The 23,947-nt window shown below is 44.3% G+C and overlaps 1 protein-coding gene across 1 annotated transcript in view; it reads right to left on the bottom strand.

Moving 5' to 3' along the window:
* Positions 1 to 23,947, bottom strand: part of LOC147750799 (solute carrier family 23 member 1-like) — a 783,856-nt gene that overhangs the window by 340,919 nt on the left and 418,990 nt on the right. The window contains exon 8 of the mRNA XM_086936963.1: positions 4,623 to 4,876. Within this exon, the coding sequence (XP_086793089.1) occupies positions 4,623 to 4,876 (254 nt within the window). The remainder of the gene's footprint in view (positions 1 to 4,622; positions 4,877 to 23,947) is intronic.

Raw genomic sequence — 23,947 nt, forward strand, 5'->3', positions numbered from 1 at the left:
GCATAGACATCTACAATGACTGCCAAATGGTACATTTTTCTGGAAAGACTCCGGACCATTTGAAAAGAATGATGTACTTTCCTTTAAATATAGAGGGCGATCTCTAGAAACAGAATGCTTACAATACATAGGTTCAGCATCTGTATTAATCATTAGGGTACAGGATACTTTGAGGTGTATACAGTAGCGGTCGGTGGTAGGAGTGCTGCCTTGCGGTGATGTGGGGAGGGGGAAGGGCAGGGTGGGGTTAGTAAAGTACTGAATATGGACACATACAGGTAAGTAAACCTAAAAATAAATAAAATGGATTTCATTGCGAGCACTGCATTGCATTTGGCGATGCAGTGCGCACAACAAAATTTGTTTTATTTATTTTTATGTTACTTACCTGTATTTGTCCATATTCCATAGTTTTCTACCCCAACCCTGCCCCTCCCCCTCCCCCTCGTCACCACCCGGCAGCACTCCTACCACCGACCGCTACTGGGTATATATAGATTCATTATTATTGTGTTGTATATTTGGTATATATTTATGTAATTGGTGTGTATGAGTATTTGTATGTCAAAAAATACTTTGATACAATATATCCAAATATAAAAAAATATTTGTTTGAGAACTGCAATTTGTGTTGGTGACATTCATTCATATTAAATCATTTTGAGAATTTGTCTCAGTGGGAGGATTAATTGATATTTTCCTATCCATTTAATTATTCTAGGATTTATTCCATCGCATTGTTCTGTGTATTTACAAGGAAAACCGGACCCTAGTAACAAAACCGGTCCCCACGGGTCAAAAACCGGCCTCCACCCTTCTGTCCCACAGGGAAAACGCCCATTGCCAGTCTGGCCCTGATGCCAGTAATGAACTGTGACCCAGCTTTAGCGCCAGTGGCATCCAGTGTGGCAATCATTTTGTCACTCCCCAACCTCTAGTAATCTCCTTCTCCAGAGATTTCCTCACTAATACCCTCCAACAGTGCCCCCTCATCTCTCCATAGCCTTTCTCAAACTTGCATTTCATTTGTTTTTGCATGGCTTCTAATACCCATATGGGTGCCAGAGCACTTTCGATCACACATTCATTATACAGAGATAATGAGTCGAACAATTGTAAATCTGTCTATAGGAAATGTTACATAGGACAATGAGGATTACAAAGTGTAGGAATCATGTCATCCATACTCGTAGGCAGTATATTTGAAGCCTGTTTCGTCTGGAGAAGCACAAACTCTGGATTTTAAACGTACCACAGTGTTTGGGCTTGGCTTTAATAATAAGAATGTATTTCTACCCATATGAACTGTTTTTAGCAACATTAGGATAATGAAAAATACTGGGAAACATAATGTTCAAACCTATACAATGCAGTTTGCATGCAGCTCTTTGATGACAGTTCATAGATCACTGTGCTATTTTAGGATTGTAACTAATGAACAACAAGTAACAAAAGGATTTGTGTGACAAAAAGCAGCAATGCACTGTGCCATCCACATAAAATACAGATCTGTGGTCCGCAGGGTACATGGTCTTTGCAGAAGGCATATTAGCCTACTGTGCTCCTCAAAAATCAGTCAAACCTGACACTAGACAAAACTCATTTCTCTCTCCAGCAGGAACATTAATCACCAGATTTATCTTGCCATTTTTATTGTTGCCTGAAAACAGCTGGACACACAAGGAACTGTGCAGCAGGTGCTGTCACCCTATATGATATTGCTAAACACAGCGTCCTCCGCCAACCCTCTCACCCCTCCCCCCTGACCTCAGCATCAGGTGCCACTGCACCCGTTAAACCACCCTAAAGCAGGCCCTGATTGCGAGGGTATAGAATCCTGCATGATTTTCGATTTGCTGCTGTTCTCTTTTTTGACATCCCTGAGAAAGCTTATTAGCTTCAAATTACCCCCAGAAATAGACATTGGTGGGGGCAGTAGAGTTTTGGAGTCAAGCAGCCATCTTGCTGAATGATTGTTATTTCTCACTTTCCAGTATAAAACACATATCATCCTGGTAGACATGAGAAGATTTTTTTTATTTTTACTTTTCTCTTTTTTGTTTATGACATGCTCAACAGCAAAATGAATAGTCTCATAAAATATAAGTCTTTCTTTCCCTTTTATCATACCCCATACTATTTAATTTATTCTGGGCAAAGCCCAAATAAACACACAACAAAGGCAGTGATTTGGGTGTCTGCTGCGAGAGAGCTCACACATCTGTGAAATATCCTCCTACACTACACAAGGCTGTTCAATCGTGGCCTCTATTTGTATTTCAAATATGCGCGCAGATGGGCCCACGTCGAGAACCCCTGCGGCCATCATAAAAGCAACTGCAAGGACATAGTCGGGGGAGGTTCAGTACGGAAGGTTTCCTTCCCTGTCCTGAAAGAGTCCTCAATGTGCTGAACAGTTTGTGTTCTTGGAAGTCCTATTGTTAATTAGAATCCCGACTTAAAATATTAAATTCGATATGCACAGCCAGCACAGAGCACATCTTAGGCGTGGTGTTTAAGATACAATAGATTATCACCCCTTAAAATGGCTCACCTTCGTATTACCGCCTTTGGGGAAGTCATTAGAATAAATTATTCAGGAGCAACCCTGATTCAAATAATTACATCTCTACTTTGTATTGAGTAGTAGTGTGCTGACTGCTGAGTTGCAGATGTTGGATAACACAAATGCCCCCCCCCCCTAGAACATTGTAAGTTTTGCACCATTGGTTATGGTTGCAATTTTTGCAAATTTAATAAAAGATTCCTGCAAATAGTCATTCTTGCGGAACAGAATTCCCATCGAAGACCACGTTAGTGGGTGAATTCTCAGCAAAAAAGTTCTTCTTTGTTTATGTCTGGATGTTTGGTTTCTGAAGATTTTGAAAGTTGCGAAGCTTACCCAACCTGCAAGGTTTGTAAACTTCCCAAATGTTTAAGAGTTAAATTTAAGTGTTGTCGGCACATTGTACTGAGTCAAAGGTTGCGCTTAAACTTAAAAAACATGTCTTCAATTTAAATAAGTCGCCATGGTCTCACATCTCTGATTTTAATGTTGCTGTGCACAAGCATTGTGTTCAGCCTACATTTAACCCTTAGTAAATTAAAAAAAAAAATCTGATTTACTAGTAACGACTGTCCTCACGTTAGCCATGGACGATAAATGTGAATGGTTTGTATTTGAATTTCATTTTATCAGTTCGTTTGCACCTTTGCCATGGAGCTAGCAATGCGAAAACTATTGCATAATTGTATATTGAAGAATGCTGAAATGATGTAATGATATCCAATTACATTTTCTAATGACACTGTACAAACAAATTAAAAAGCAAAATAATATGTGGCTTTAATTCATTTTTAAGTCTGGCCCAGAGACAATTTAGCTGTGTCACTGGCTCATGTTTTCACACAAAAATCCTAATATCATATGTAGACATATACATAAAGAGATCTGCTTACAGTCAGCTTTCTTCATCAACTGTTCAAATGGCAATACATTTTTATTTTCATCGGCCACAGCATACCACATGGGGCAATGAGTTAATCCACTTTATCAATTGGCTGTATTGTGCTGTGAGTGATGGTATTTTGCCAGGTGGCGTTCGCACAGCCACCAGAAAGGAAGTGCACTTTAGTTCTAGGGCTGGTGTGCCAGGCTTACAAACTCATGTTTGGAAAAAAATGCACACTTGCTAATGCCATTTTGCCCATGCATGTTGTTGAATAGCTGAATTTGTATATGGATATACATGTATTAGAAAAGACTTCGGGCAACCAAGGAAATTACTTTAACACAATTAAATAAAAGCATTTGAGCAAAACCATCATAAAAGGGTGAAAATCGTGCCTTCATATTACAATAAATGAAGAATTAATCCATCAGAAGAAAGACTTTCATACAGGTGTATATGTAAAATAATGTCATTAGCTAACGATGCGGAGTTCAATACTTCACAAATAGTGAGTAGCTCAGTTGTAGCAATTATCACATATATGTCCAAACATTATAATAATTTTTTAGTGTCCATTGCTAGGATGCACAAATGTGACAATCCAATCTTGTGTATTATGATGTCCATATCAATCATTCTTTATTGTACTTGCATTTTTTAATGATTGTGCATCTAATAATCATGTATGGAGCATGAAGGGGAGATTGAGTCCAGGTCTCGGTCTCTAAGGTTACTTAGTAAAGTGAGCATCCTCAGGCCTATCCGCTTTCAGGCAAAAGAGCAGACTCCAATGTCATCACAGTGTTTTTTAGACAAGAGCCAGAGAGGCATGACTCAAGTGTAAACTTATTTACGTATTAGGCAAGTTCTGTTTTTGCCGTTTTCTATGCTCTAAGGCAATTGTTCTTCTAAAGTCTTTGTTCAGGTCTTTTTATGATTTCTCTGTCTCTTAGACCTCCCCTCCCCCAGACTTACACTGTTCGCTGTCATCCATCGCGGACCTGTTCGACCTCCATTGCCCTTCCTTGCAAGTTATCTATGTGGCTGTCGTTTGTATATATTCTTTGGCTAACATAAACGTAGCTCTGTACTTTTAGGCACCATTATATCACTCACCACAGGATTTACTCACTTGTTATTCATGTGTATGTTTACACTCGATCTCCATACCTTAGTAATGCCCAGAGCAGCAACATTTTGGCTGTAGGACGTGGTCCCGTTTCCTGTGCCCCAAAGGCCAGCGAGGACGCATCCAATACCCTCCATCCCTATCCCTCGGTTTAAGGCATGGATCGGTGGAGGAGGCGCTCCTGAGAGTCTGGCGCAAGCGTAGTAATCACCAATGGACTCTACTGTTGATGCAAGGACTCCTGAAATCATGCCAAGAACAGACGACAAACTCACAGTAGGGACACCCCATTGTCCTGTTTAAACAGAAACACAAAAACAGAACACTAATTAAGGCAATGCAACATAAAACATGAATTATATTTTCTAATAAAATACTGTAAAAACGCAATTGAACCATAAAGTCACATTTATTTCCCAAATACTTCCGTGCTTACCTACTGCTGCTACACCATTTTAAGAGTATTTTATCTACTTTGCATAAATAGGTCCTATGTGGAGTGGTGTGGCTCACTGGTTAGAGGCGGTAGACCCAGGAGCAGAGGATGGCCTGGGACCAGGGTTCAATTCCTGATGCGACAGGGTTGTGGACCAGGGTCAGCGGACTCGATAAGGACACATAATTCTCACCTCGGTGCCTACTCTAACCAGGGATCACACTCGGCAACTCTGGGCGTTAGCTTGCCTCATCTCTACAACGGCCCCCACATACGCCGGGGATGCCTGGTTTCACCTTAGAGATACCCAGTAGGGACCATCTCACAGGGAATGCCAGGACGGGTTCCCCAGCGGTCTATAGCGCAGAAATACTCCTTCGGGAGTCGATTCTAGTGCGTTAGAAACCCACAAATAAATAAATATGTACTCACTCGACAGCATATGGCGTGTGTCCATATCTCAAATCCTATAACTATATTTTCTAAGCCTTAATATTTGTCGCCTACGTATGGGCAATATTCAGCACTACTCTATGTATGTAACAAGTACCCAGTGTTGGTCCCAGGGAGAAGAATCTATACCACATTTTCAGAAAAAGTACTACCTATTTAAATGAGTGACTTAGGTACATTTATTTTATGTGGATATCCTGAGAATCTGTCATGGATCTGGCCCCTCGGGACCTATAGACAATGATGGTAGAAGGTTTTTTTCTCACTGTGCTGAGAAATGACACATCCCATGTTGAGCAATCAACCACGCTACCTGTAGCACAATCTCAAATCTCTCTTATCAAAGATCATTAAATAGTGTCCGGAGACACCTATTCTTTGCTTAGTCCCAAAGCAAGTTTGTAGTGCCATCTGATCGCCTGTAAGGATTTTAATCACATAAAGGTGTTGCTGCAGTTGGAGTAAAATGTGATTTCAGAATAATCTTAGAATCAATGTGGTTACTCGGTAGGTGGAAATAATTTTAACATTTGCAATTGTATGCAAGCAGTGTTAAAAAATGTAAACTAGCAATAGAACAATCGAAGTATATCATACATTTTATATAAATACAGTGAGAACTTTTTGGGGTTTTCATACTACCTGTGTATAAAAATTATCCAGTGATAATCAGGGACGAAGGAACAGTCCAGTCTTAAATCCACAATTTACAAGCACCTAGTCATTCTATACGGTTTGATAGGTAAACCATGAATGGCCAGAGCAAAGGTCCACGCTATAAATTATCTTTATATGAACAACTTAGCAGCAAAACTACACTAGCAATACCATCTAGAAAAGCAATAGTTAAAAGAACCTTTCTTTCTTGAAAACCTCACTCATACATCTTCCAATTAGTAGTTTAAGATCCTCCTCTTTTTTAGCTGCTCACTCACAAGCACTTTTTAGGAGTAATTTAAAGTTACTAATGATTTATTTATGCCTGCATAAAAAGGGTTTTAGTAATGTGGGCTGTTTTCACTAAGTAGAATACTAAGGGGGATATTCTCAAGGACAGGCGATACCTATCGCAAACGACAGTTAGAGGCAGTTATTTTTTCGCCCCCTAACCCTGAAAAGTATCGCCATGTTAGCGGTGTATTACCCAGCTGCCGCTACATGGTGATTGTATCAGGGGACGGCGGTGAAAACTGCGGCTAACATCCGCACAATGGCGATAGTAAATCAGGCATTAGCAGGTGATAACTACCGATAGGCCCATTAGTGGCAAAAAAACTCATGCTATTCAGCCCAACATGAGGTTTCTTTTTAACCTCCAATATAAAATAGGCATAAAAAACAATAAAAGGCAGAATGGAGCAGCCAGCGCCAAGTGCAGCACACATTAACAACTCACCAAGCCAGCCAACATCCAGCATGACCAGGATGAGAGCCTTGATGCCTCGCTGGACCTGCGCCTGGAGCCTGGATGCCTCACTGGACCTGTGTCTGGAGCCTGGATGCCTCGCGGGACCTGCGTCTGGAGCCTGGATGCCTCGCTTGACCTGCGTCTGGAGCCTGGATGCCTTGCTGGACCTGCGTCTGGAGCCTGCATGCCTCGCTGGACCTACGCCTGGATGCTTTGCTGGACCTGTGTCTGGAGTCTGGATGCCTCGCTGGACTTGCGTCTGGAGCCTGGATGCCTCGCTGGACCTGTGTCTGGAGCCTGCATTCCTCGCTGGACCTGTGCCTGGAGCCTGGATGCCTAGCTGGACATGTGTCTGGAGCCTGGATGCCTCGCTGGACCTGAGCCTGGAGCCTGTATGATTTGCTGGACCTGCGTCTGGAGCCTGGAGAGGGATGCGGAGGAGCTATGGAGTCGATGAGCTGTGCCGGTAGACATTGAGGCGCGATGATCGCCCGTACCTGGTGGTGAAGTCTGGCAGGTCGCATGGAGACACGTTGCTGACCTGTGTGAGAAGACCGCCTTGTGCATCTTGAAGCTGTTAATAGTAGAGGCGCTCCTGCGCCCCAACGTAGGGAGGTCTGCATCGCAAACTACGATCCACCACTACACCGAGGTACATGGAGGAGATTTCAATGGTGGGTGCCGCCTCTCTGCATCACAGGCCAGATGATGTTGGGCTGGCAGGATGCTGTGGAGGGTGAGGCCTCAGAGCTGCGCCCCACTTGTGTGGCGGGAGCGCTGAAACTTCCGCCTAAAGGGGGCCTTGCTGCATCAACTGCATTGGGAGGTTCACCAGCGGACTTGCCGGCGACTGCTGTACCCAGACTTGTGAAATCCCTCCTACCTGTGGCTCCTGCTGGCTGACTCACAGATTTGGAGAAAGTGCAGAGGATTGCGCCACAGTGTCAATGTCCAGGTAAGGAGAAGGTAGGAGGCGTAGCGCAGGACGCCTGGGAAATGTTGTTACCTCATGGGTTAAATAATGAGTAAGAGCTCAAAGTGCACATAGGTACTCAGTGATAATATCGATGGGTATGCATCCCCACTGCTCTTTGTGTAGTGTGTAGAAACTTATGAAGACTTGTCGAATTAAGTAGATGCTGCTTTTTTCCCAAACAAAGATTTTACCATAATAGGTTTTCTGTATTACATGTATCTTAACAGCTATATTCATATATTTATTTCTTTGTAGGTCCGAGGGACATATACTCAACCATTAGCCTTCCTTTTAAAAAAAAAATATTTTTTATTGGCATTTCGCAAACTTCAGGTATTTGAATACAACCAGGAAAAAAATCTGACACATAAAACAAAAAACAAAAGAAAAGGGAGACAAAGCATACCATGTCTGCTATTATCGTCCACAATCAATGGCTTTAGCTCCATCCATACAAGATTACCATACCAACAATGTATTTAGAGAGCCAGTTCAGCATGTGCTTGCCTGTTCATAAGGTGAGTCTTAATATGCCAATATTGTTGTAGAAATGCAACCAATAACAAGAGAAAACGGAAAAATAAAAAAATAATTGTGAACAAGTAATGAATAACCAGTGCAGAGGAGTGGTGTAAGCATTTGGACATGCTAATATCTAGTGGGGTCAGGAATAATCCCAACCCTAGAGAAGGGGACCACCCCCAGCATCTAATCTGTACTAGCTTGGTGGTCTTGTCCGTGGCAGGATGTGGGCCAAATCCATCCAATCTCTTTTCCTAAATCTGGCCTTAGGCATTAGAGGCCCTTGGTGACTTCGGCCCAATTGCCTGGTGCTCTCTATTTGTTCACGACAAACGATCCGACTCTCCCTCATCACTGCCCGACCCAGCTGACCACTTCCATGCTGCTAATACTTCCTGCCATTGTTGAGCCATCGGAAGCTTCCTCATTCCTTTGGCCTCCTCCCACTCCAAGGCTCTGCCCTCCGCTCCCTCTCACGCAATGACATCCCGATTCCGAACCAAAATCAATGGGGCCCTCACAGATTTCCAATCCATCGCAATCCTATGTTTAGCCAAGCCCTGGGCGAGATGAATCAGGCAGTTCCCAACTTTATGTTTAGGGGGTCTTGGGAATAGGCCCAGCAGGCATGTCTGAAGTGTTAAGGCCAACTCTCTCCCGAGCACATTCTTGATCTTAATCTTAACCAGCACTGCCTCCCAGTAGGGGCGTAGCTCCTGGTAATCCCAAGTCTAATGTACAAAGTCATCATCTAGATGTGCACACCTGGGGCAGAGTCTCAGTTCCCCTCTGTACGTCACATTGAGCCGATGCAGTGTCATATAGGTCATGTGCCTATAATTAAATTGTGTATATTTCAGTTTTTGTGTTCCGGGAGACTTTCCCAGAATATCTAAAAACTTTACACCACTCTGGATCCATAAGGACTCTACCTCTCAATGTGTCCCAAAGTGTTCGTACTCTGTCCAGCGGGTCAGTTGAGGCCACCACCAGGGCGGGGTAAGGTATCCCGCCATGCCAAGGGTGAGTATCACATGTAGGATAGGGTGCGTATCCGGCGCTTCCCTTCCAGGGCCCCAAAGCTGCACAAAGGTGCGTGTCAATGCTTCATAGCGCAGGAACTGGCCCGGAGGAAGTCCACTATCTTTCATTAGGTCCACAAAAGGTATTAGAGCTTTGTTGAAATAACAATTCCCTACCGTTTCCTGTCAAACATCCGACCATCTTTCCAGTTGGGTGTCCGTAAATACAGATTGAGGGTCCCTGTGTGGAAGTCCCACTATGGGAATCAAGGCGGAGTACCGTACCAGGTGCTGCTGCCTGCTACAGCATCGTTTCCACATCTGGAAGGCTTTACACTGCAACAGAGAGCAGGAGGGGACAGATGTGGCTGGCAGTAACTGCTTTGCCATCACTAGTCCATGACTAGAGGCAGGATCCACTAAGCATGTTCCCTCCTCGTTCACAACCTCCACCCATTACACCAACCATTTTACCTGGGTGGCCAGCATAAAAAATTCGAAATTTGGTACCCTGTCGGGAGACACAAAAGGTCCTGTAGGGCCTAGATATGGCTTGTCCCGTCTTGACCCTCGCAGTGGGCGAGACATAGAGAAGCTGTACCAACTGCACCCAGTCATCACCCAAGCCAATATAACGCATCACCTCAAATAAGTATTTCAACTCTTCTTGTGAAGTGCTTTATCTAGATCTACCGATAAAACCGTTGCTTGCTGCAGAGCCTGGGTATCCAAGAGATAGAGCACGGAGTTAAGCCTACGGAGATTATAGGAGGTGCTATGTGTGGGGATAAACCCGTTTTGGTCTCGGTGAATCAGGGATTTCATATGCGGGAGCGCCTGCCCGCTGACACTTTACTAAGAATCTTGGAGTTTAAGTTCAACATGGAGAGTGGCCAATAGACTCTTACTCCTGCATTGGGTTCTTTGGACTTGGGGAGCTGGATCACTAACGCTGTCTGGGTGGATTCAGGCAACACCCCGCCCTCGTAAGCTTCTGCATACAGCATAACCAAAATGCAGCACTAAGACATCAACAAACCACTCGTAAAATCCGGCTGGGAGGCCGTCAGGTCACAGTGCCCTAATCAGCTAAAGCGGCCCTAACGTCTTGCACCATGACAACCCCCCCACCCCCAGTTCCTCCTGATCGCCCTCTTCAAACATGCAGAGTTGCAGAGGGGCCAGAATGTCACGAATATCGGGCAAAGGGGCCACTGGTGGGGCTTCATACAGACACTCATAGTATCGCAAAAAAGTTTCATTAATAACATCAGGGTCATGCGCTGTATTTCCTGCATCTAAGCCAAGCCGCGTGACAAGGACGCCCCCATCTCAGGCTGACTAAACTTGCTAACAGTCAGCCCACCCTTCCTTCCTCCCTTTGCACCTTGTCTAAGTAGTCCTTATAATTATACCACCACAGCCAGTGAGGCTGGAAGGGGGCATCATCATGTAGGAGCAGGTTCAGTTTCCAAGTTGGAATCGGGGTGCCAACCCAGCGATTGGTATAGCATAAGTAATGGGCTATGGTCCGATAGCGTATGCCCCAAACACTCTGTATGAGACACTGAACCACTAAATGCCGGAGAGCAAAGGAACATATCAAGCCTTGTTTGAACTTGGTGTACTGGGGAAAAGAAAGAGCACTCCCTATCGTTTGTGTGTTGTAATCTCCAGGTGTCCTCCAACCCCCAACGGGACTTTCAAACCCGGAAGTCTGATGCAGTACGATGTGGTTGGGTCCCCGGCAGGGGAGGATGCGAGCAATCTATAAAAATATCCGCCACACAATTAAAAACTCACCCCAATATGATGGAACCTGTCAGATATTGGGCCAGTGAGGCAGAGAAGGTCTCCAGGAAACCGATCTGATCTTGGTTAGGGGCATAAATATTGCCTAGGGTCACCTCCGGCCCCGCCAATCGTACCTTCCCTCCGGATCAAGCCATGTACATTCAGGTAGGAAATGGACCCCAGGTATCACCCAAATTAAAGCCCCTCTGGCAAAGGCCGAGAAGGTGGTCGCAAAAATCTGCCCGCCACCTCTTCCGCACCCTACCAGCCTCCTTTGCATTGAGATGTGTCTCTGGGAGAAAGGTGGTGTGCACATCCCCACGTCGGAGGTAGGAGTATATGTTATGACGCTTGTCTATCGTTTCCATTCCGCGGATGATCCACGTGAGCAACCTCACAGTGTTATGTGTATCCATCTTTTATACAGGAACTCTTCCAGGGGTGTCATGAGGGAGCCCCCCGCCAATGCCCCAGTGTATGTGCCACCGCCATCCCCTGGAAGCACCCTAACAAACAAAAAAGGGAAAACTATAACTAAGAAACCCACATCATGAACAACTCCCCAAGCCCAGGACAGCCCGACAACGGTCAGTCATCCAAACAGAATGTGACTATTAGTGAGGCCTTACACTAATTACTAACTACACACCCCTCACCATGAGCCTTCCTAAATTAAGATTTTAAGATTCTTCTTCTATAATCTTCATCATCACCTGCCACCTCCCATTTCCCCCGCCATAATATGATGCTGGGGAGGACCATGGCGGATGGGAAGACAGTCAACTGCTTTTCCGCCCGGGCAACGAGTCGACCGGGCGGAAAAGGGTTGAATATGGTTGTGGTGTCTGCTAGACAACGCCATCCATATTATGATGGCAGCGGGAGGCAGCCACGGAAAAGCATGCAGTTTCCTCAGTTTCAGGACGGTTGCAGGCCCCCAGGATGTTGGGGGATGGGAGGCTCATGGGGGGTACACTTGTTACCCCCCTGCATTTGCATGGACGACGTGGCAGGCAATTCGCGGTGCCTGCCACGTTGTGCATGCAAATGCAAACATGCCCTTTTGTATTGCGAGTAATGCTAGTGTGGCGGGCGCATCCTAATTACCCATGCGGGACTGCCGCACCCTAAGTGGGCGGTCCCATTTCCCGCGGCCCACCCGCCATCATAATAGACCCCTAAGTCTCAAAATGTATGTATTTATCATTCTGTGGAGGATCCATGAAGCCAACAGATCATGAGATAAGATAAGATTGGCTATCACAACATTAATAAAGATGTGGCAGTAGCCATTTTAGGACTCAAGCCTCACTGCCCTCTCTTAGGAAAAAGTAAAAAATTAAAAAGGAAATACCCTGACACCCTGGCACCCCTGGGCCTGGTGGGACTGGGATCCCTGAGGATCCAACAATTAAATCTTTTAAATTGATGTTGCGGATCTGTGGAGGCACTGGTGAAAAAAAGGTGTTTTTTTATAAATGCCTCAGTGTAGGACAGGGCCCAGGAGGTAAGCGCCTTGAAATCTTTTGGGGAGAGGGCCTGCTGTGCCCCTCCAAGAGCCTTTGTGAGGCACCAGGGACTCCATTTCTGTGGACCACTAGTTTATTTTAAGGGGAGGGAGGAACACAGCTCCGTGCACAAGATTTGGACAGGCCCTGGAGACCCCATCCTCTGTGGCCGATAATTTATTTTAAGGCGAGGGGGTGAGTGTGCTCCCTCATGCATTCACCTAGAATTCACAGGGACCTCATTCCTGATGAAGACAATTACAATGAGTGGAGGATAGGATAGGACCCCTCCCTGAAACACTGATTCTTTTACGGGCACCTCAATGGTGTGGTTAGCTGTAGGGAGTGCAGCAGCCCCCCCAACAACATTAAAAAAGACCAAACATCTCCTGGATCATTGTATCCATGACCTCAAGAGAGGTTACCATCATTTTTTAAAGCACTCCGAGCTGCAGCTGTACACTCTTCAGCTACAGTGCATGGACCAATAGAGGTTGTAATTATGGCTGCACTTTGTGGTCTGAAAAATGTTAACAAAAATTCAAAGATGTGTTAATATTTTCTTTAAAATGTTTTATTGAATATATGTTATCACTATTATTTAACACTGTAATGTGTGAATTTGATAACTCTACAATTTATGATGGGTATTGGTGACTTTGTTATCAAAGTCAATAGGTCAGCTTTATATGTGCCAATGTGCTGACCCCCTCACAAAGACCATTATGCCAGATTTTTATATTTAGGTCTTCTGCCCCATTCACATAGTCAGTATTTCTGCCTTAAATAAAATGACACCCTTTCTATTGTTACATCATATTGTCAGCCATACATGTCTGCAGGTGTTTGGCGCAGGGTGTAGGTGTAGGTCAGCCCTGCGCCTAACCCCAAACATGTGTGCTGTAGATGGTAAGGTGCCTTTGAGAGCACCAGGCCATGTGACCCGCCACATGGGAAGCCAGAGAAGGGTTGGTCACAGGGTCCGTCTGGAGGCCGGGCCCTACACTCAACCCCATGATGCACACAGTCAAAGGCAAGGCAAGGTTTTGGGCACCCTTGGGTGGGTGGTTGCAGGGACTGGCAACAAGTCTGGCCCAGTGCCCAACCTCACTCTGCACAGCTGAAGGCCATGTGCAGCAGCGATAGCCATCTTATTTTACATTTTTTTTAAACACAGAAATTCACTGAAAAAAACAATGGTTAAAGTGACGGTATAGTTAGGAATCATTGATAACATCACTACAATATCTGAAATGACTTCGCTGATGAAAACACTGCAAATGGTGACGGCCGGACCGCAGGTTATAGTAAGTGCTCTGTGACATACCTCACATAATACATCACTCATGATGTACTATAAAATCATTGATACCATCACTACAATATCTGACATTACATAATTGTGACAACATTGCATAGTGGGGGCGCAAGTTACAGTTACTTTTCTGATGTAAATTTTTAAGGAAATATTGGTTGTATTCTTACTAAAATACTTAGATACTCAGCAGTAATGGTTAGGAAAATTGGAAGCCAAATGAAAACGTCTCCTTCATATGCTTTCCAGAACGTTAATTTTTTATTACTATGCTGTGGTGATTTACATTTAATGTTATGTTATGCTACATTTAATTTATAGAGTGCACAGCTACTCGAGAGTATCTCAGCGCTAACTTCCGAAAAGAAAGAGAGGCACACTAATCCAAATTAAAAGGGCAACGTTTTTAGTTTCTTTTTAAACAACAGTGCATCTTGAATACTCCGCAGGGCCAAGGGTAGCATGTTCCAAGCCAAGCCTGCTCTGCGCAGAAAAGAATTTCCACCTAGACACTGACTCTTAAACCTCGGAGTCTGCATCAACAACTGAGCAGAAGGGCACAGCTGTCTCCCTGGGGTATAGAAGGCGAATCTCTTTTGCAAATAGATGGGACCTAAACCATAAAGAGCTCGATGAGCAATTGTCAGCATATTAAATTTCAAACGAGAATCAACTGGAAGCCAGTACAACGAACGCAAGTGAGCCCGAACGGAATGCCTAGATGACAGACCCACTAAAAGTCTGGCCGCTGAGTTTTGCACCACCTGCAATTTCCTCACAAGGAAACCCGTACAGCTGAACAAGAGGGCATTGGCATAATCCAATCGGGACAAGATCAAAGCACGGACCTCAGTTTCACTAAACCTGCTAGGCAAAAAGGGAAAAAACTTCTTCAGGCTTTTCAGCATGCCGAAACAAGTGCCAGCCAATTTCTTGACATGCGTCGCAAAGTTCAGATCTTCATCAAACCAGACGCCCAGATTTTTGGCGGCACCTTTCCTCTCTAGAGGGCGAGGGAAGCCAGGAGGCCAAAGCCTCTCCCTAAAAACCACCGGGAAGGAGCTGTACAACAACACCTCAGACTTCCCTTCATTACATTTCAGCTGTGCCTCTGCCAGCCAATGGAAGACTGAGGACAGGCAATGCTGAGCTCACTCAAGCAAGTTGTCCTCCTTGATCCAAATGAACAACAACTGGGTGTCATCCGCGTATGCCATCACCTTATCCCCCAGTGACTCCGCAAGATACACCAGAGGAGTCACATAGATGTTGAAAAGGAGAGGGCTAAGTGAAGACCCCTGCGGTACCCCAGTGGGCACAGGCAAAGACGCGGAGGCACTCGGAGGGAGCCAGATCTGTTGTCGCAGACCTTCCAAAAAGGATCTAATCCATGGCCAGGCCGCGCCCGAGATGCCTATTTCTGACAGGCGGTTGAGAAGCATGGCTTGAGGCACAGTGTCGAATGCAACCAGAGACCTGTTTCTTGTGAAATGTTGATTGTGAATTCTTTACCACTTTCCTTTTGCAAATATTCAAAAATATATTTAGGCATTGCCTGTGAGAAGTTAGTAAAGTATTATATCAGTTCTAATATTATTAACTTACTTTTAAGTGCTTCTTTATATTTCAGGCCGCTCAACTCTAATCACTGAAAACTATAGATGTGACTGTAGTACAGTTTAATGTTTATCATTTTATCAACATTGAAAGGATCAAAGGAGGAGGTGGCCTGATAGAATTTGATTTACAACTCACATCAGATGTTGTAGCAGGGTTTCCGTTCTCCCACAGAACTGTGCACAGAGATCTAGAACCTCTGTGAATTAGGGTGACCCAAAACCCACCTTAGTTTCCAAAATCCCCTTACCGAACTAGCTACAGTGTCTCATTGGTCATAACAAACTCCCAATGACTTAGACAAACCAGAACATGAACTTGGGTTACCTCAGGTATCGTGGAACTCATGAACACTCTTTCGCTCTATAATCATTTCAAACCAGAACGGGGAGTATAAGAAGACACGTGCAAGTTTGAAATATTTATTTTCAATGCAAGGTTCTCAAACGCAGTATTTTATATAATACCAGAATACATATTATAAAAATCAGAGTTATCAGCATAGTCACTAATCCATAGTAAGCGAACGGTGATAGCATATTATAATGCAAAATCAATAGAAATCTATATCACCGATATTTTCGCGCACCCTATTTAGCATACTATATTATATCTAAGAAGGTCTCATTTGGGCTTTAGCAGGGCGGGCCCATACCTCTAAATGTCAGTAGGAGAAGATCACATCATCAGCTACCAGCTCTCTGCATGCGAAGCACCATCAAGTGTGTTATGCATTCTCAGTAACTCTATCTTAAACCCGCGTAGAGCCCAATGTTGGCAGCAACTTTATTTGTGTTATGTCTAATGTGGTGCGAGGATCAGGCCTCTCAGCAACCTTGTGTTAGGTTATTCTTAGAGGGTTCAGCTCTCAGTCTGCAGACAGTGTACCAAGTGTACCAAGAACAACTGATATCAGAGCAATAACAGATTATTCTCAAATAAATCACATCTTTCGTCTAGGTTGAAAGCTACAATAACAATTATGTGTCGTGTGCAAACTGAAGCCGAAGGAAAATATGTTGTTTAAACATTTAATAAACTCATGCTAACTTAACACAATATATAGAAAAGCAGTAACTATATGACACCCCCCCAATGATCCGAGGACGGTCAAAAACAAGCCAATAATATAATAAAGGCATAACATGAAAGCAGAGTTCAACAATATTGAGCCAAGCTAAATGTATGTAGATGTATATAAAAAATAACAATACAAAAATATGTATGAATGCCTATAGTGGCCAAACAAAATGTAATAAAGTCTCGAACTTGAGGCCAAATATAAAATCATAGGCCTAGAACATATAAAGTCGAATGTCCGTAAGAAAAAAGGCACCATTCAGAATTACTAAAAAGTCACGTGCCAGTATAGTGAAAGTCTCCAAAACCACTCATGGGTGGATAGAATATGCAAAATAGGTAGCCACAGCTTCCAACATGAAATCACTGTCATCATCCGAAAACAGTTCAGCCATCCAATTAAGCAATGGGAAAGAACATACATGCTCCTCCAGCACGGACCCTCTAGCAACATCAGAGGACAACTCGGTGGGTTCTCAAGAACGCTATGTGCCAGAAACTCTTGCGCAGCTGCGGGGATGTCCTACTGACCCATTAGTCCATGCATCGCTACAAAGGCCATAATCCTTTCGCCAGAACAAACCAACTCATGAGCAACTACGGGGCCCATCAGGTGATTAAAATCGACTTCAGGAGATAACGGCAAGCAGAGACACAAATCAATGGCCCAGTCAAAATCGCAGCTCAGGCAATGAAACACAGGCTGGACACATGTGAAATAGGAAAATCGAAACGATAATCCAAATGCCGTGCTTAAGGTCGCAAACGGCAGGGTGCCATAATAATCAAGCATCCGGTTGCGAAACAGTGTCAGAAGGGGCTGAGCGGCTTCTTGCGCAGGATGGGCATCCATGTTTTAGGAAGCAGAATAAAATCAAAACGCCTGCAGCTAAAGCCAGCAAAACAGGGAATCCGCCAAACAAACTCGAAAATATTGAATGGAAGAAAGCGGGGATGACACCAAAGATTTTTTCAAATGTAGTCACAAGACCACTGCTAACCAATTTAAAAAAATGAGCTAAGCCAGACGTGGAGGAGGCATTAAAGATTTGATGAACTAATTCGCAGAAATGAAACGGCAAGTCAGTATTTAAAAGTGCCTGCACCTCTGTGCGTGTGTTAGCTATGTGAAGGACATAAGTTTCACGGGCCGAGCTCAGAGCCACTTCCTTTTGAGACAAAAGAGCCCTTATTCTGCTCATACCATTGAACTCCGCATTCAAGGTTGGGATGCGCGGCCAGATGGAAACATCTGAATTCCCATGCGTGGGTGGATATAACACGTTCTTGCAACACACCACACGTCTTGATACAGTAACCACATAGGCGATACCGACCATTAACCCACAACACTCCTCGTTATTCAAAAGCAAATAACTACCGTTTGTCAATAAAGTGAATGTGGGAACTATTGCAGGAACTGGTGTGCCTTTTAAAACACAGGCTAAATTAGGCCGGTCCTGATTACAAGAACCATGCAACTGGATGTGTCTGCATATCAGTGAACGGTCAGGCGACTGTGTGCATTCTTCACCATTCAGATTCACTTCCTTTCCATCCTTCAGGCATCTGTACGTGTATGGTAAAGACAATGCCTCATGGAGGAAAGCACTGCCTAGTGGTTCATATCGCCCTATTGCAATATACTGCATACAATTGGTAAATTTGTACAAAGCAAATGGCAACGTAATAACACAATGGATAAGCCATGTAGCAGCAGCAGCCTCAGCTACAGAAAAGGGCAAAGATTCTAACTTTTCAATGTGTAACATAGAAAATGATGCATCTCGCATGGAAAGCATGCGCTGCTTGTCAGTTAAATTAAATGGGGCAAATAGGGATGACACGCTCATGTAACTCCAGGGCACGCGACCCGCCTTAAGAGTTTGTAGTGTCCATGCAAACTGCATCACAGAACGCAATTGATTTTGTCCATGGTACAATACAGACACCTCATCATTCACAATGTCAACTACAGAAGAGACAATATTGTTCAACGTGTAAATTCGGGAAGAAAGCATGTTAATACTGTTATCGACAACTGCAAGCACTTTTTCCAAATTTGCTTGGTCAATCGCCCTTAGGCGTTTAGCAGCCTCAATTTGCGAAAATTTCCAAATTTCATTGTAAACTGCATAAATCCACCGTTTAGACCTACCCTTAGCCGGGCCTTTTATAAAATCATTCAAATCCACATTATCAGTCAACTGAGACAGATGTAGTTTAACTGCAGCTAAAGTGGAATGTTGTAACCAACTCTGACACAGTTTCCCCACAGAGTAAATGGTGACAGTATAATCAGTCTCAAAACGGGGATCAGGTCTGACTTGTGTGAACCCTTCAGCCAAACCCAGAAAACGACGTTGGCAAGAATCAGCACTTCTTTGCCACATCAGCCAACCCTTCGGATCCAAACTGGATACATTAAAGGATGAATTGTGTAATAGAGTTTGTAACTCACGAATAGACAATTCAGTAAAATGACCCCAACCTGAATATTCTTCCAATTCTGGGATAATTGGTGCATTTAATTTTTTAGAAGTAGCCAATCCAAAGCATGTTGTTTGGGAAATAGTAGAATTTAGAAACAACATGTGATTCGGGATGAGACATGCACGGTGCAAAGCCTCAGTGCCTTGTACCTGCCAATCTTTAGTACCCCAAACCGATTTAGGGTCAATTGTTCCTTTCCAGAACTCGTAGCCATCTACAGCTAATCTGTCTAGAAAGGACTTCGAATACAGCAATTTTGTATCGGTAAGTCTAACTTTGGACATGAGCTTTTGTGTCATTTTGAAATAAAATGACTCAGGATTTGATTGATTAAAGTCTGTAAAATAAGTATATTTTTTCAGAAATGTACTGGAGCTGCCTCCTATTGGAGCTGGGCAGTGTTCCCACTGTGTGTAATTTACAGCAACCCTCCTGGAATTCGTCTTATGCAGAAAATGATTACCATAATGTTGGAAGCAAAACTAATCACCATAATTAATAGAATCTAAATATAAATCCTCAGCATCAAAAGCTGCATAATATTTTAAATCAGAGAATAAAGCTTCTACGGCCTGAATATCCCAATCATCAGAACGTATATTTTGTTTAATCACATCCCCCATGTTTACTCTAAGCACATTCGGAACATTAATCACTTCAGTGGGCCCATGTATCTGAAATCTAACCGCATCCCACACAATCCCATCAAGGACAGGCCAAGCAGTAATATTGACTGTATTCAAGTCTCGTTTCAGTCTGTGTGCTGAATGTGAAGAGGAAAGAGGGGTCAATGTTCCATTAAGGTACCGAACTCCTGTTCTTTCTTTGACATAGTGGCCATCGATCAGGCGGAAAAAATAAAACACAAAACCAATCGACATAAAAAGGTAAAATGAAAATAAAATCAACCAAATGTATGTCCAAGGGGGAATTAAAAAATGTTTTTTAAATAAAGTGGCATATTTTGCAAGAGTTGAGGGTTTCTTTGAAAGTTCCGAAACAGAGTCAAAAGAGAATCTGGACTGGTCGGCCAAACGAGTCTGCAAACCTGGCATGGATAAATCAGCAGGATAGGTGTAGTTCAGCTCATCAATGTTAGTAACAGGAATAGTATTTAATAAAGGACTGGATATAGTAGGCATCTCGAGGGACACCTCCTGTTCTGCACCAGAAGTAATAGCCAGCACAGAATGCCTCACCATGGAAGGACAGGATACAGCCGGTGTCATGCTATGAAGAATCGGCCACCCTGTGTGTCTTGACATTGTCAATAGAGATAAATCTGTTTTCCTTACGACCTGGAAGTGGTGGTAATATGACTGTTCTCGTGCCCCTCACTCCAAGAACTCGAACCGGTGCACGATATGAGGGACCAAACTCTTTCTTGTTATCGATCTTCTCTCGAACCAGTTCTCCAACTTGGGGTACCCAGCCAACTACCGGGATCTGCAACGCATCATCCGATGTGGAGGGCAAATGTTCCTTTGCTATCCTGTCTCTGGTCTTTTGTAGATCCTGTAAAACATTGAAATGTTCATCTACCTCAAAGGCCGCGGCCTGGGCCTTTTGCAGTCTAGACCGTCGAGGTCAGGGATGTACATCTTGATACCAAAGAGCATTTCGTATGGGGTCCGCCCACCCAGAGACCTTCTAGGGAGGTTATTAAGCGCACGCTGCACGCCATTGAGGTGGGCTAACCAGTTTCTGCCAGTGCCTATAACTCGAGCTGTCAAAGATTGCTTTAAGTCACGGTTCATTCGTTCCACTACACTATTTCCCTCGGGTCTGTACGGAGACGAAAACTTGACTTGGACCCCCAACGAAACCATAGCATCCTTATACGCCTTAGAGGCGAAAGCCGGACCCTGATCCGAATGGAAGGTACCACAGGCAAAAATCCCTACAAAGACTCGCAAATCCTTAATGACAGTCCGTGAATCAGCGCTCCGATGGGGACAGACCCACACAAAGCGTGTGCATGAATCAACTGCTACTAAGATGTACTTACATGCAGTATCAGAAGAAAAAGGACCGCAGTGATCTAAATAAACGCACCCCAGTGGTTTATTAGAAATGTACAACTGTGTCTGAGGCGGACGCGCAGCAGTTGAAGGCTTAATCTACTGGCAAATGTCACATTGAAGGACATAATCGCGCGTCTGTTTGTACAGTCCCCGCCACCAGAACATCTGTTGTAGCTGAGTTACAGTGGCTGAGACGTCCGCATGCGCAAACGCCACACCTTCATGAGCCGCTGTAATCAAAGAAGCTCTGCGATCCGAGTTGGGAATTAAACGTTCGCCAACATCAGGAATTTTCACATAAGGAACCTTATAGGGACTTAAGTGGTATGTGTACTTCGAAGGGAACCCCGCAAGATATTTACCTCCCTTCTCAGTGGCAGCAACAGCCGCCAAGATGTCATCATCTATCTTACTTTTGGTCCTCGTGACTGCTGCAACTAAGTATTTAGATACTGCTGACTTCGCTGCTTCATCAGCAAGCGAATTACCGACAGTGTGGACTCCCACGTGCTGATGGCCAAGAGTATGAATTACAAACACGAGTGTCAACTTTTCTTTGAGTTCCGCCACTCGGACCCAGATCATTTTATGTTTTATTGTGCTACCTTTGGAATCACGAAATTCATTCTGAATCCAAAAGAACAAGTTCTCATTGTAAGTCTGAACACAGAAGTAAGAGTCACTTACGATCAAAGTCGTCACACTAGGATCCGCGTACTCCAATGCAAGCATCAGAGCACGAAGCTCTGCCAATTTTGCGGTGCAGTCCCCAAGCGTCTGCGTGTGCACGACACTGGACTTGAACTCATCGTTTACCATGGCACCGACCACAATGGCGCAAGCGGAAACGTAGGCATGTTTAGAGCCATGCGCAACCTGCGCCGAACCATCAGTGTAAATGATGCAATGGAAACCCTCCAACGGCCGCATTGCTAAAGGAGAAGGATGAACAAATTCATGCTGTAAGTACTCCTGCGACCGTAAAGTGGCGTCAAAAATAAACGTGACATCCTGGGATGACAAGGAAGCAGCCCATTGAATCCACTGAGGGTGCAAAGCTTAAGAATTTGGTACACTGGCTTTCGTAACTGCCTCTAAGGCAGGACATGGGGTAACAACCAACATGCGTTTTCCCTGTGACAGGGCACGTTCCTTGAGAATTGCCATCTGCACAGCCGTCAAAACTTTCTCCACAGTGGAAAAGCGCATTTCAGCCGAAGTGTACAAGTGTGACTTGTAAGCCATAGGTACTGTATCTCCCTCATTAAAAGTTAGGTACGTGAAAACTACCGTCCCCGGGACAATTCTTATCACCAGGTTGGTTTGGTTATCACGAGTTTGTAAGTATTCAGAAGCGAGCAAATCAGCTTGCAAAGACTGCAGAATAGCTGAATGCTCAGGCAGCCAGCATGATTTGGAAAAAGATGGTTGTATCAAAGCATACAAAGGCTTGAAACGCTGGGCATACTCCGGAATGTATGTTCTTCCGAAATTTAAAAAGCCCAGTAAAGACTGTAATTTTTTCAGTGTTGTCGGAGAGCGCAACTGTGCGCATTTCTCCAGGAAGTGAGGAGCCAAGCCTTTTCCTTCATTGGTTAATTCATAGCCTAGAAACAACACTGTGTACTCTGCAATGTGCGATTTTGCAAAATTAAACTTGTAACCCATGTCTGCAAAGATACAAATAATACTGTTCACTCGACACAGATGCTCCCAAAGTTCGTCGTCTGTGAGATGGATATCATCCACATAGGAACAAGCATCTGGGTCAACCCTCTCCAACAGAGAGACTATGCGGGCGGAAAATACTCCAGGACTATTCTTATAGCCCATAGGGAGACGCCGAAACATTTTTTGGACACTGCCGCATGTGAAAGAAGTCCATTGGGAACTTAGACTGTCCAATGAATGGGCATTAAAACCATCGGAAATGTCAAGCGTGGTTTTGAACCGCTTACGCACAAGACTATTTACAAGGGCCGAGCCGTGAGTATTTTGTACTGCACAGTTACGGCAATGCGAGTTTAAATGCCGGTAATCCAAAACCAAACGATAGGAGCCGTCCGGCTTGTTTACAGTAAAAAGGGGGTTATTCATCGGTGACACACATGTTTCAATTACACCTTGATACTCCAATTGTTCAAGGATCGCTGCGACTGAAGCTTTGGCTTCATGTCTTATGGGATATTGAGGTTGAGGCTGCGGCTGAGACCGTAAAGGAATCTCGTGGTTTGGGGACAATTTATCCCAGGCACACTGATTGCGGTACACAGCCGGTGCAAGCGCCAGAGCCCACTCTTCTGCAAAGTGCAGCACTTCCACTCTCGAAACAGTGTTCACGAAACTGGGGAGGATCACCTCCTCCCCTCTCGGAGCTGCGAGCACAAAAGGTGGGGGCCAGTCAGCCTCCGAAAGCAAAATGTCATACGTAGACGAAAGATTTTCCCAAAATACCCCTTTTATGGTACGCTGTATGTCACCTTCAATTAACAGGACAATTTCAAAAAGTCTATCAGGGGGAGCAACTCTTGTATCAGCTGTTTCAATCACAACATAAGTGTCAGTCGCTGTCACCTTCAGTAGTGGACGGAGGGCCTCTCTCACTATGGTAAACTCCGCCGCGCTGTCCAGCAAGGTCAGAGCCCAAGTCATATTCCGAAGCCGCGTTCTCACAACCTGGGGCATATCGATGCGCCGTTAAGGCTGCAACTTTCTTCT

This window comes from Lissotriton vulgaris, chromosome 1_1 (genome assembly GCF_964263255.1).
Source record: "Lissotriton vulgaris chromosome 1_1, aLisVul1.2, whole genome shotgun sequence".
Lineage (NCBI taxonomy): Eukaryota > Metazoa > Chordata > Amphibia > Caudata > Salamandridae > Lissotriton > Lissotriton vulgaris.